The 13,787-nt window shown below is 34.5% G+C and overlaps 2 protein-coding genes across 5 annotated transcripts in view; one reads left to right on the forward strand and one right to left on the reverse strand.

Moving 5' to 3' along the window:
- Positions 1 to 11,312, reverse strand: part of LOC145680697 (stimulator of interferon genes protein homolog) — a 95,038-nt gene extending 83,726 nt beyond the window's left edge. The window contains exon 1 of one of the 3 annotated variants that reach the window (XM_081751611.1): positions 11,226 to 11,312. The gene's annotated coding sequence lies outside the window, so the exon portion shown is untranslated. Of the gene's footprint in view, positions 1 to 10,606; positions 11,018 to 11,225 lie in introns of those variants that run through there. The other 2 variants (XM_081751612.1, XM_081751610.1) reach the window with 2 other exon arrangements.
- Positions 1 to 13,787, forward strand: part of LOC145680696 (stimulator of interferon genes protein 5-like) — a 78,626-nt gene that overhangs the window by 2,146 nt on the left and 62,693 nt on the right. Inside the window, exon 2 of one of the 2 annotated variants that reach the window (XM_081751608.1) lies at positions 3,029 to 3,224. The exons of the other annotated variant lie outside the window; for it this stretch is intronic. Coding sequence (XP_081607734.1) covers positions 3,029 to 3,224 — 196 coding nt within the window. The remainder of the gene's footprint in view (positions 1 to 3,028; positions 3,225 to 13,787) is intronic. 2 annotated transcript variants of the gene reach the window in all.

Consider the following 13,787-nt stretch of genomic DNA (forward strand, 5'->3'; position numbering starts at 1 on the left):
GGAAGCAGGCACGTCAGCGACGGTGGATTTACAAAAACGAGGATAGGGCAAAATACATGTTGGATCATATATTTGTGCGTTACTAAGAACGTTATATTTAATAACCAATCTGTTTTCATTTCGCTTGCACATGTGTGTTCCAAAATAGTATAACAGATTACTAACAAAAATTTTACAGATATATGGATTTCTCAACTTTCGAACACCTCTGGTTGCGCATCATGAGTTAGCACACTGACTACAGGTATTTCACTTCACTAAGTAAATGGTTAGTGACTACCTTATGGATGAATCTGTGCTTAAAGGTAGACTTTTAATGTGTTTCTACGTAAATACACATAAGACCTGTATCCAGGTGATCCGAGCCCCCCTAAAATTTTCAATTTAGCCTTGCAAATAAACTATAATATGGCTGGTTGCCCCCCGCCCGGAACTTCTGCCGGCTGGCCTTCCCTACATTTTTGGGCTGCCTACGGGCCTGTTTCGCGGATAAGAACACGACATGCCTCAATTACACGCTAGTCTGTGAAAATATTACAAATTTGTTCTGTAAATTTTACACTTGGATCCGTGCGTTGAATCTGCAACTTTTTTTTTTTTTTTTTTTTTCGTACAGGGTAGGTTTAGGTACATACCACTCGAAAAAACTGTCGATAAATTATTGTCCTTTAGTTGTCTTTTTACTGCTCTTCACAAGATTTACGCATGGCGACATTGCATCCCTTAGTATAGATGAAATTCAAGGGGACTACCAGAAGTAATTGCTAGGAGAATTTACAATTCTCTTATGATTTGCGTATAAATACAGCTTCCAGGCATTTATTCCGAAGTTTCGAAGTTGGGTGTCCGCCTGGTTTTCGACCAAAATCCCTTCTCCCCCCCCCCCCCCAAAAAAAAGAAAAGTTTCAATTTCACTTATTTCCGTTAATATTATGTTATTTTATGTACAAATTTACTCAAGGGAGCTTCAGTGTACATAGACGATGAAAAGTATTATGCAAAAGAAACTAACCAATTTCTGGTAGCTGGTCAGTAAAAACCATATATGCTGTCTAACCGAGTCAAAAGAGGAGCACATCAGGAGGGCCCGAGTGGTAGCTACGGGGTGCGTCCGTAGGAAAGAGGTACGTTAGCGAAGGTCGGTATATACATAAACAAGAATAGCGCAAAACACTGTATATGGCATAAACTAACGTACCTTACGTGTTTAATTATATATTTGTACGTTACCAAAACCTTATATGTATTATCGCGACATTTTTTCATTCCTTGCATATTTGGGTTCCGAACTAAAGTAACTTCCGCAGTTATATGGATCCTTATGTCTTGGACATTTCTATAGTTGCGCGTCATCATTTAGCACATTGACTTCAGATACTTCACTTCGCTTCACACTTACTGTGGTTACTAGCTACTTTCGAATCCGTGCTTAACAGTTTTGACTTTCATTATTGTATTTACTATGTGGTCACATTTCACCAAGTAGTTCCCTCCGCTTGTGAAATAGTTCCAAGTTTATAACTGCTTGTAATAAATAAATATATAACCCACATTCTTGCTATGCTATAGAAACAACAGTGCGAAAGACAACACTGTTCTAGTTGGACAATAGAAAGCACGAATGTTATCTAACCAAGTCAGGATTGGGTGAAGCTTGAGGAAACGTGCGATAGCGCCGGGTGCATTCCTAGTTAGCAGGTATGTGAGCAACGGTGAATATGCACGTAAACTAGGGTACTGAAAACCGTGAGTTTTCGAAGTGGTACGAGTTCCTATTGCACTTGTACTGGTTTGACACTAATAACGCTCCACTGGTAATATAAAAGTTAAGTTTTTCTATAATGTGTACAGAAATACTACGCCATCAGGTACTAATAGCGCTTGTAATAATTTTACGCTAGTAACTTTACATTGTTACTAAGCAAACAAACAACACACAACATACAGCAGCTTTATATTTAAATCAGCGTCTGCAGAAAATTGGTTTCTTATAAACATGTCTTTCGATGCACTGTATTCAATTTTACCTATAAATTTTGCAAAATGTAGTTTACCCAAACTTAAGTTGTACATTAAAAATATATATATATATATATTAATCCTTCGAGAATTGTATTTGCACAGTTACAGGTGCAGATTATGAATAGTCTGTCCAGTTATAATAATAATAATAATAAAACTTTTCTTGCTTTAAATAAATCCCTGAGAAGTTCTGGACTATTATTATCCTGGAACGTACCCAAATAATGTGTACTGGTTGATAGTGTGGGTCCAAACTGATGTGCCGTGAAAATGATCGCGTGCTATCCTGTTATCCGTTATCCTATTATGAGTCATTACATATCAATTCAACACAGTGACTTAACCTCACCATTTCAGATTTTAATGAACTTCGGTACATAGATGCCCTCTAGATAGATTAAGAAAAATACCAAATTTCAACTTTATATATCAACCAGTGTTGAACATAGAGCTATGTAAAATTTGAAAAAGTCCTCAAAATAGCATGATCAATGAATTTTGAAACTGGAATTACAGCTCTCCTAATTGAGCTAGAATGCTGATTGAGGTGTCATTTTACAGCATTTTTCATGCACTTTTCTGTGGTATACAACATCATATAGGCGAACACAGAATTCGTTTTTTCCAAATCAAAATTTTTCCTAAAGTAAATATTTTAAAATTTTGAAATTATTTCCGTGAATAGATAGCATTGTTGTAAAGCACCTGACAAAATAAGAAGTTGGGATGATAATGGGCTGATTGTTATAATAATTCAAAATTAACACTTGATTTTTCAAGAATACTTTATATGTAGGGTAATAACAGAAGAATGCTAAATTTTACACTTCTGTGAAAATAAAAATGAACACTTACTTGAAGAAAGAGTATAATTGAGTTCATAGTAACTTTTCAATGAGTAGTAGTATCATTTGAAGTTCGAAATAGCCACATTTGTTCGGTATACCTCACTTTCAAGGAGAACATAACTTCTTCCAGTGGGAGTTATATGATTCATTTTTTTCAGAACATCTCCTACTAACATCCACAGAACATCAGCATTTCTTGGAGGATATGAGAATGATGGAGATGGCCCAGTGGATGAAGAAGTTACTTTTACTTCATCAAGTTCAACGTTTTTCTGTATAACATACCCAGGGCCGTCGCGTGGGCGGGCGCCAGGACGACAAATCAACAAAATTCAAGGAATTCAGATTATGTTGGTAAATGATTTTGTTTAAAATAAAATTAATTCAGATATTTTAATAATGATCAGGCCACGGTTAAGTATTTTTTTTTTTTTTATTTATTTCATGAGGATAGAACAGGCTTAATTCCCAATTATAGTGTCGTATACATACTTATCTGTACATACACAAATATACGTCGTTTAATAATGCAGAACTTATTGCCTGACAATTCTTTTGAACTCGTTTTCGGACATACTAAATACATCTACTACATGAAATCTAATAATTTCGTTATATGAAGCACACATTCTCCGTCCACAGAGAAGACTTCTACAATAGAATATCCCCACTGTTTGCTGTTCTAGTCTTACCTATTGGGTCACGTAATAGTACTTCTGAAGCTAATTCTGGACAGTCAATTTTACTGTTTAATAATTTATGTAAGAATAACATATCAAACACCCATCTCCTTTCTTCTAATGTTTGAAAACTAAAATTCGTTTTCTTGTATGCAAGTTTTTTTTCTTTTTATTTTAAACTGTATATTTTCTATTGCGTCAGAGTTTTTAGTGACATTTGGTGTCCAAACAGTACAAAAATATTCTAATTTTGACCTCACATACGAAAAATATAATCGTATAAATATTGATTCTTTGTAGAGAAAATATTGATTCTTTGTATAAACGTTGATTTCTTCTGTTCTATCCTATAAATGAAACCTAGGTTTTTATATGCACTACTTGTTATTGCGTCAACGTGTTGAGCAAAAGTTACTTTGCTACCTTATAAAATATAACTCCTAAATCTTTAATAATATTTGGGGTAGACAAGGATGAGCCACTTATGGTATTACTATTATATTATTATTATTATTATTATTATTATTATTATTATTATTATTATTATTATTATTATTATTAAGTATTCTACCTTTCGGCAGGTCCTGGGACTAAAGAGTTTTTTTTTTTTTCAATTTTAGATTTGGGCATGGAAATGTTTCATGTTTTTCGATTCCTCTTTGACTCCCAATATTTTCTTCTGTTTATCGATCAGTTGTGTTCTTCTTTCTAGTCTTCGCTTTCCCTTTATCTTTTCTTCTATAGCGGTATGAAAAAGACCATTTCTTCGCAAGATGTGTCCAATACAAGTGGCCTTCCTACGAAGGATGCTGGCTAGAAGTGTCCTCTTCTCTCCTATTCGTTTTAAAACATCTTCATTTGTTGCTCTCTCTGTCCATTTTATTTTCTCCATTTTGCTCCAACACCACATTTCAAAGCTCTCTAAATATTTCTTCTCTAACTCCCTGAATGTCAAAGTCTCTGAACCATGAAGTCCAATACTCCATATATTAACACTTGACCAATTTCTTCCTTAGTCCAATATTAAGGCTGCTAGTTAAGATTGCCCTTTTCTGTGTTCAATGCTTCTTTGGCAACGCTTATTTTCTCCTGTGTTCAATGCTTATTTTCTCCATTTCAAAGCTCTCTAAATATCTCTTCTCGTATACTTACTGTATAGGTAAAGTTAATTGGATTTTCTTTCCTCGTGAAAGATACAGATTTACATGTGAACACATTCAGTACTTATTTATTCTTATCACATCACATTTGAACTTTCTGTACATCCTGTTGAAGTTTCACGCAGTCATCAATTGAACTTACTTTGGAGTATAATTTGAGATCGTCGGCAAAAAGAAGAACTTGAGAAGTTTTAATACACAGAGGAATATCATTAGTAACAAGAAGAAACAACAGGGGAAATTCATTAGATCCTTGAGGGACTCCCGATAGAGAATTGAACGTGAAAATTATCGGTTAAGTAAAACATCGTCTAGGATTATTTAAATGGTACTCCTTCCATTGCTCTGAGATTTTTTTTTTTTTTGTTTATCTTGAAATTTAATATTTGTATCTTTATTTATACGTTCTACGCTATTGCTATGTTGATGTATATCAGGTTCAAAATAAGCAAGAATAACACTCGATTTCAATAATTAAAAGTCGTATTTTCATTAACTTTTATGTTTTAACTACAAGAGCCATTCACTTTTTAAGAAAATGACATAATATTTATTTCTTTTGTCTTACATTATGATCTTATATTTCATATTTAAATCTAGGAGTACAGAATAAACTGGTTGTTCTTCATAACGCACTGGGTAGGAAGGGGGCGCTTTAGAATTCTCGCCCCGGGCGCTTACAACTCACGCGACGGCCCTGAACATACCCCAGCCACCAATTTTCTTTATAGAGAGATGTGACATAGCCTAATATGTCTTCTAATTGAAGTTTATGTGGAGATTTTGACACTTCCTTTTCCCAACCCTGTAAACCATCTGAAAATTTTAATACAATTTGCGCTTATATTGAATTTGACCCCCCCCCCCCTGAAAAGCTGTGGATTCTCCGAAATAAATTTCTGCTTACGTCCCTGATAGCCAGTGTGCTAAGATGGCGTTTATACAAACAATGAATGCTGGAATTTTAATATTAAAAATCTAGTATGAGATATCACTCAAGAAAATTAAAAAGTCCAGTTGATAACGTACAGATGTAGTCGATGAAGTTTGCCTACTTGTTATCAATATATTTAAGCAAAGTTAAAAACATTGTAACTATGAAACAGACACTCAGACAAGCATATAGATAAGATAGAATTTGTTTCGTTAGCAGGGGCGGCTTCAGGATTTTAATTTTGATTAGGCCATTTTATTTTATTGTATTTTTTTAAAATATAAAAATGTATAGGATTTGTTCCTTGATAGTAAATATATATTTATTATCTTTTAGACGTTTATATTTTTCAGAATTTTTGGGTAGACCCGGGCCTACCCGCTAAAGCTGTTTCAGTTCGTTTGGTTTGTTTAGGCTTAACTCCTTACGCAACAACGAGGTTATGAAGGATTGGACATATTACTTAAAGAGGCATCTTAATTACTACTCGGTTTCCAGCTGGGAGTAAGTTTGTGGCTTATCAGGTCCCTTAATTATAAAGCGAAAATTAGATTCAACTAACAGATGATTCGAGATATGTGAAAACGTCACTATAAAATTCACACGATTTGTGGCATCTTTTTTGTTTACACCATTAAAAAGAAAAGTAAAACTGGTTTAAACCAGCCAATTCTGCTGTTGTACCAGTGCTAGGTGTATACTTTATACAAATCACGTTTATTTACAGTAACATTTTTAATTGTGAACTTGTATTAACATTATTTTATTAACTTCTATAAAACTGAAGCTTAAAAGTATCAGCACCTTAACTTAGCTTTAATTAAAGTTTTTAGAACATGAGCTAATAAGTATTGCCAGCAGATTACAAGTCTGTATGATATATTTTAGACCCATTACTCTGCTCTTCACATTTATTTCCACAAGTGAACTTTGTGGTGGACAAACACCGTGTGCGTGGGTTTCCTCGGGGTTCTCCCGTTTCCTCCCACTTTCTTAATTCCACCATTTCATTCATTTCTCATCATCACCGTCTCCTTTAGCATAGCCGGCATAATCGTGGGACGTAAAACTCAAAGATTTCATTTTCATTTTCAAGTAAAAAAAAAAATACGTTGTGTACTTGTATTTTTCAGCTAGGTACAGGGTATTAATAAAAACTCTAGTGTTAGTTGTGAATTTTTTAACAATGAACCCATTATTATCCCAAATTCATATTTTGCCAGGTTCTTTACAACAATACTATCTATTTTACTATCTATTTACAAAATTAATTTCAAAATTTTAAAATATGTACTTTTCGAAAAATTTTGAAGTTAAATTTTGATTTTGAAAAAAAATCCTGAATTAGTAGATATGATGCACATCACAGGAAGGGACATGAAAAATGCTGTAAAATGACATCTCAATCAGCTCTCTAGCGCAATTAGAAGAGCTGCAATTCCAATTTCAAAACACATTGAACATACTATTTTTTGAAACCTTATGTAGCCTTATCTACAATACCGTTTGATACATAAAGATGAAATTTGGAATTTGTCTTAGTATATATGAATGGTACCCCTGTGCAAACTTTCATGACAATTTGAGATGGTAAGGTAAATTTTGTCTTCAAATTGTGTTGATTTGACTTGGAACGTCTCTTATATGGAATTATTACATTATGAAATTCACTCAGTTGCATACATGGGTACAGATTCATTTTACTAAAATTTACCCTCAGAAGTACAAATACGTCAGGATGTATGCCATATAAACGCTTGTACAAAGAACACAAACCAACCAAAAACACACGCATCCGACGGAGGCATGCGCGTGGCATATTTTCGAAATACACTCAGCTCTAGCCAGAAGGCATTAGGTTTGGCAACATCGCACGGAAACAAATGAATGCTGAATTATTATTATTATTATTATTACTTGTTTTGCTATGGATCTGTATAAGTACAAGGGCAATCTTATTTTAACGAAAGAAGTTTAATGAAAATTTAAAAAAATAATCGTTAAATCACTTTTTGAATATTATTTTAATCTTATTTTAACGAAAGAAGTATTAAAAAAAATTAAAAATAATAAGAAGAACGTTCCTAACAGGACTCGAACCCACGCCAACAACGATTTTCCTTACTAGCATGATGCGCTAGCTCACTCGGCTACCAGGGCCGACAGCATCTGGCCTTCATTTTCTGCTATATGTAGGTCATGACTCGTGATCGCGATATAAACGTCATTCGTGTTTTCTACATTGTTGCCAAGCTTAACCCCGTTCACAGTGCCTTATGGCTAGAGTTCAGTGTATTTCGAAAATATGCATGCGCGTGAGCGACAGAAGATACGCGCTTAAACGAGGAGAGTGCTAAAAACACTATATCACATTATGTAATGGGTTTACACTTATAAGGGTGATTCCACGAAAAAGGGAAATTTTCTGTCACGGGCATTTCTTCAAACTACTACTAGAAAGAATCACCTCATTTTTATTTTGTTTGGTAGTAACCGTCACAAAGTAGGTATGCCATGTATAACAGTTTGCAAATATAACACGAAACATACGTAAAAAAATAATTATTACCCAATTTCTCAACACCGTGGGCTGTCACAGACTACAGTTGACTGATTTTAATCAATAAATTACAACTGAAGTCGCAAATCAAACATCATTTAATGGTAATTAAATGGAAGAGAACACTTCTATAACAAACCGTTAGTTTGCACAATTATTTAAAATTTAATGTTCAGGTTGCATTAGCTTTAGAGAAGAAAAGGAAGAAAGAAAAAAAATGAAGTTATTATCTATCATCAGAAGATTTCCAAATTCTTGTTTTGTGGCCAACCAAGAATAAAAGAGTCAACATTGTTCAGCTCAATTAGTATATTACTAAAAAAAAAAAAAAAAAAAAAAAAAAGCGATTAGAACTGTATAAGTTCAATTTTATAGATTGTATTCGGAATCATAAAGTTAAATTTTCATGACTAGTTTATTCGTGCCATTCGTTAACAATTACATTATAACATATTCAAAGAGAGAAAAAATTTGTCATTAAACATTTGCCTCCATCGTGTTATCTCAAAGATACTTTATCAACATTTCTATGAAATTATGTTATCACAGTGGTTTAACATATTCGGATTCTCAAATATGATTCTCAACGTTAATACATATAGAAAGTCCTTAATACTAAAACAAAATTTGCGATCCATCCTCTCTACTTAGGTATTAAAAAAAAAAAAAATCTTAATTGGGCGTTCGTTCTTTATGATATCCCTGTCGTTTATCACATGAAATACAAACGTAGGCCATATCATTGCTACTACAACGACATTTTTTTTAACTTAAAGTAAATAAGTAGCATCATTACTTTACATTAGCCTATTCATTATTCTCATAATACATATAACGTGGAAAAACACTGCTATCAATGGAAAATGAAATATTTACAAATGTATAGCGAGCGAAAGGAAAAGAGAAAAAAAAAAAAAAAAAAAAAACACATTTACTCGACAGGTCCAAATATTAGAACGCCTTTCAAACTATTATCACTTTAACTTATTGTTTCTGTTCATAACTAGTTAAGCTTGAAGAGGGATGGATACGCATAAGAAAATCATATTCTAATTGGGTGAAGCAAGTTGAGACATATTCCAATGTTATTAGTTTCGATGAGGCAAAATATATGTTTAACAAGTAGGCACGTAACTGTAATCATGGCACGTTCAAAGTAAACATCTACCTAAACTATAACAAAACAACATCGCACGAAGAGGTAATTTTAGAAATAATGATATTAAATCTGGAGGTATGTCCAAAATAAAGTTTCACCGGATCAGCATAGACCAATTATTCGCACTCGTCATGATACGATATCAACATCGGAGGACAAGTTATTTTCGATTTTCCCTAACCTACAAGAGTAAATATATGGTGCAAAGCAATGTGACAGGACATACGGAAGAAGATTTTAAATTACTAATATATTACGAGACACTATGAAAGGGCACATGATAAAATAGTTAAAGACACGTTCAAAGTACAATTTTACCGACTTTGCACGTATTGAGCATATAGAAATGTATCACAAAATAGTATCAAAGAACACACGACAGAATACGGAAAGCAAGTATACAAAAATATATCACAAAATAATATCAAAGAGACACACGACAAAATATGGAAAACACGTTCAAGTACAATTGTTACCGGCTCTACACATACGATATAGTTTTCCCTAACCTACACAAATACATTTTAAAAGGGACACATTGATATATATATATATCGATGGAGACACTCTCAAAGAAATTTCATCATTAACACTTACAAATGACATGCGTTACGGAGCATTTAACATTCTAGCATAAACCGTCAAGTTATCAAAAGTGCATTCAAAGTAAAGTTCTCCCCGGCAAAAGCAAAATATATCACACGACAAAACAAAAGGCACATATTAGATTTGAAATCACGAACAAAATTAAATTCTCTAACCTAACCAAAATATTATGGGATACACGTTTTATTTAAATCCAGATCTAACCTAACCTACAGGCACATATTAGATTTGAAAGCACGGATAAAATTAAATTTCCTAACCTAACCGACATAAATATTATGGGTCACACATTTAAATTTAGACCTAACCTAACCTACTACAAATTATGGGACATAATTTAGCAATGTTTTTAAACTAACCCTACCTAACCTAAACATTCAAAAATCTCAGAATACATTACTATTGAGAGGTGCGTTCAAAGTAAAGTTTCACCATATCAACATACAAATTTTCAAGTTCACGTATCGCATACATAAGATTTAATAATTTCATCGTGCATACTTATGGCATACAGTATATGTATATGAGTGGACGACGACGATGAGTCTGAAGACGCGTAACGCTTTTCGATTTAACTATACATAGTAATCTTGAAGAACTCCATGACTGAACAAGAAAAACAAGAAATAGATATTACCATTTCAAAAGGTTCCACAGGTTATGTAAATCCAACCTTTCAGTCCACAAGGTGGGTTTCGTCTACCTGCTTCTTAAACTCCAAAATTGATGCCACCGGAGCACTAGTTCGAGATCCTACTTTTGTAGACCGTCCTTGTAGACCGTTGCCGTCAACTTTGAAAAACTGCATCCCCTTCCATCACTATACCTCACCAGTAATGGCGGAGATGGTATTTGGCGGCCTTGGGCCTAAAGGTATTTAAGATTAATTTCGAAGTCAGGCTCCTCGGTTGTTTTCTTCTCTTTCTAATTGTTTAGGTTGACCAAAAGGTTAAAATTTAAACAAGGTTAACTCCCAAATATTTACTTTAGTTATCGAATTTCCAAATTTAGAGGAGCCTAACTCAGACCGCCTTCTGTATCCCTTATATCATGGTGGTGAACTACGTCATTTCTCTCACAATACCAGACCTTCATAAACGTGTTTTCGATATAAGATATCTGACTATGACTGAAATAATATTTATAGTCATTATACATCAGTACCGACACTTAGCCTCCGAAACAAACTAATTTAGGTCTTGAACTTAATATTCTGATCCTAGAAACTGTAAATATGATAAAATTTTGTGACTCACCTATATCTGCCCGGTGTTGTTCCCGATTCGGTTTCTAGAACAACCATTCCTTTTCAACCCGCCTACTGTAGCCATCTTGATTAACAGCGATTGCTTGACAGCGATTCGAATGCCCTCTCGTAGCGATAGCCAAAATGAGTAACAAATGAACGCTAGTATGATTAACCAGTGAATGCTGTATAATAGTACAATTACTCCGGATATTAGGTAAACTTTTAAGCTGAATTTTTAGTAGTATTTAGTTTTATTTATTCTAGTTGTTCTAAAAATACTTCATAGATTGCAAAGAAACTATTGCATGATTTGAAATATGTCGGTAATAACTGGGTTTAAAGGAAAATAATAGAATTTTCGGATTAAATTTTCAGATGTGTTTACGTGCGTATCTCATATTAAAAATTGAGTACATTTATACCTCTGTGCCATTTCTTTTGCTAACAATAAGAACAAATTAACATTATAATTAATATAAACATACACATGACAAAACTGGGCACAGTAATACAATACGGGAACCAACTTCAACTTCAACCGGTAAACATTGCAATACGAGAGCCAACTCAAACAGAATGTAAACAACCGGGAACCGGTCTGTTACACTTCAATGTTTCGGTTTTGTGGAAAGTAAATCTTTATAACGATTATTTTGGAAAGCTTGACTATGCTTCGTTTCTGTCACCTCTATTTCGTCTCAACTCCATGGCAATAGAAAAAATTATCATTGCTCTCAACAGATAGCATGGTCGTCCACATTGGCAACACCCACAAGAAGACAAGGCAGACATGTTTGACTGAAGAACAGAAAAGTTGTGTGCATGTGTTAGAAGCTATAGGAAAAATATTTTTGTGTGTGGAAAGCAGGTGCGTATATTAATTGATTCTCAACACCATGGTATTTATTACTGAATGTATTTGTATGGTATATACCTTCTTTCCCTTGAGGAACCTATGCCTTAACGTAGAAAATTCGTACACAATTACTCACATGTACTGGTTAAAAAGTGGGCCGGTAAAAATAAATTATATTCGATTTTCTCAACTCCATGTCCATCTGAAAACTAAGGAATCCACGGAGTTGATAATCCTGTAGTGTTTGTTATGCTCATGCTCTTCCAAATATTTGTTCTTTCAATATATTGATAGAAATAAAGCTCGTTTATGGTCTAGTGACTAGTATGCTCGCCTTTCGAGCGTGGTTCTGGGTTTGTTTCCCGGTGGAAGCTCAAAAATTAATGGTGTTTACTTCGCACAGTAAGGCAATTAAAAAACTCATTTGAGTAGAGATGTACTGAAACCTGATCGCGCAGACCATCGCAACGGTCGTAGGAGCCGACACGCTGACCACGTGTCATTCACACTCAAAGACTGGCTGGTGGGTCCTAGCCCATTTAAGGAGTGTTTCGGGGAAGTTCAGATTTGGGGCTGTCAGGTAGCCGGAGGTAAAACTTCAGTCAAGTCAAGATGGATGGTATCTGTTTTTAACCTATTGACGTCTGAATCTTATGATCAACTAATTGTTTTCTTTTCAGAGATTGTCGAAGAGTCTGAGGGCAATATACGGACAGTCAATTTTATGACGCGGATCGGGAGGAATTTCTCCTGGCCTACTAAACCTGACGTTTAAAAAGCGTTGGCAGTTGTCATTCTGTGTAGACTAGAACAGCCCTTCCCTGTTTCCTCAAGACATTTCCTTCATTGGAGTGGAAAATGAGGGCTACTTAACAAAGAACATCGAATTATCCAAAGAAAACAGAAATGATGAGTGCCTTACACTGTCATTTAGTGTGCATTATACAGGGCGTTTCAAAACAATACCGACAACGTTTGGGAGGTGATTCCTAACACCAAGATAAGATAAAAAGTATAGACCAATCTGGGTGCACAAATGCTTCCTTTCGCAGTTATAGGCTGCCGAAAACATGAAAAAAAAATTAACTTTGAAGGTGAAGGTCCATAGCATAAAACTATGGGACCTACCGTAGTCGGGTCAGACTTCACTTAGGAATTAGTATGTGCGCTATCCAAATATCCATGTTTCAGAATCTTGCGGTACTTCCACAACAACTTTTATAGAAGTAGTTGGTGAGTACTTCAGATTATACGCCCGTAACCAAACTCCCTCTATAAAAATTGCTTCGTGAGTACCTCAGGATTCTGAAACATATTTTTGGATAGTGCACATATTAGTTCCTAAGTGAAGTCGTGACCCGACTACGGCAGATCTCATAGTTTTGGAGCTATGGACCTTTACAGTTCATTTTTTTCATGTTTTCGGCAGCCTATAACTCCGAAAGGAAGCATTTGTGCACCCAGTTGTCTATACTTTTCGTCTTATCTTGGTGTCAGAAATCAGCTCCCAATCGATGTGTGTATTGTTTTGAAACACCTTGTATATATACCAAATATACGGTACAAATACACTTACGAAATGTTGAAAAAGTATTGCACTGTCGACGTGTGGACTTGATCACACAGAGAAGACAAACGGTTTACATAAGCTCAGAAAACAAATGAAGTAGACAATAGACAGGTTTAGTGACTACTTCGTCTGTTTCGTAAGCT

Source organism: Thermobia domestica, chromosome 3, assembly GCF_964235325.1.
Source record: "Thermobia domestica chromosome 3, izTheDome1.hap1.1, whole genome shotgun sequence".
Lineage (NCBI taxonomy): Eukaryota > Metazoa > Arthropoda > Insecta > Zygentoma > Lepismatidae > Thermobia > Thermobia domestica.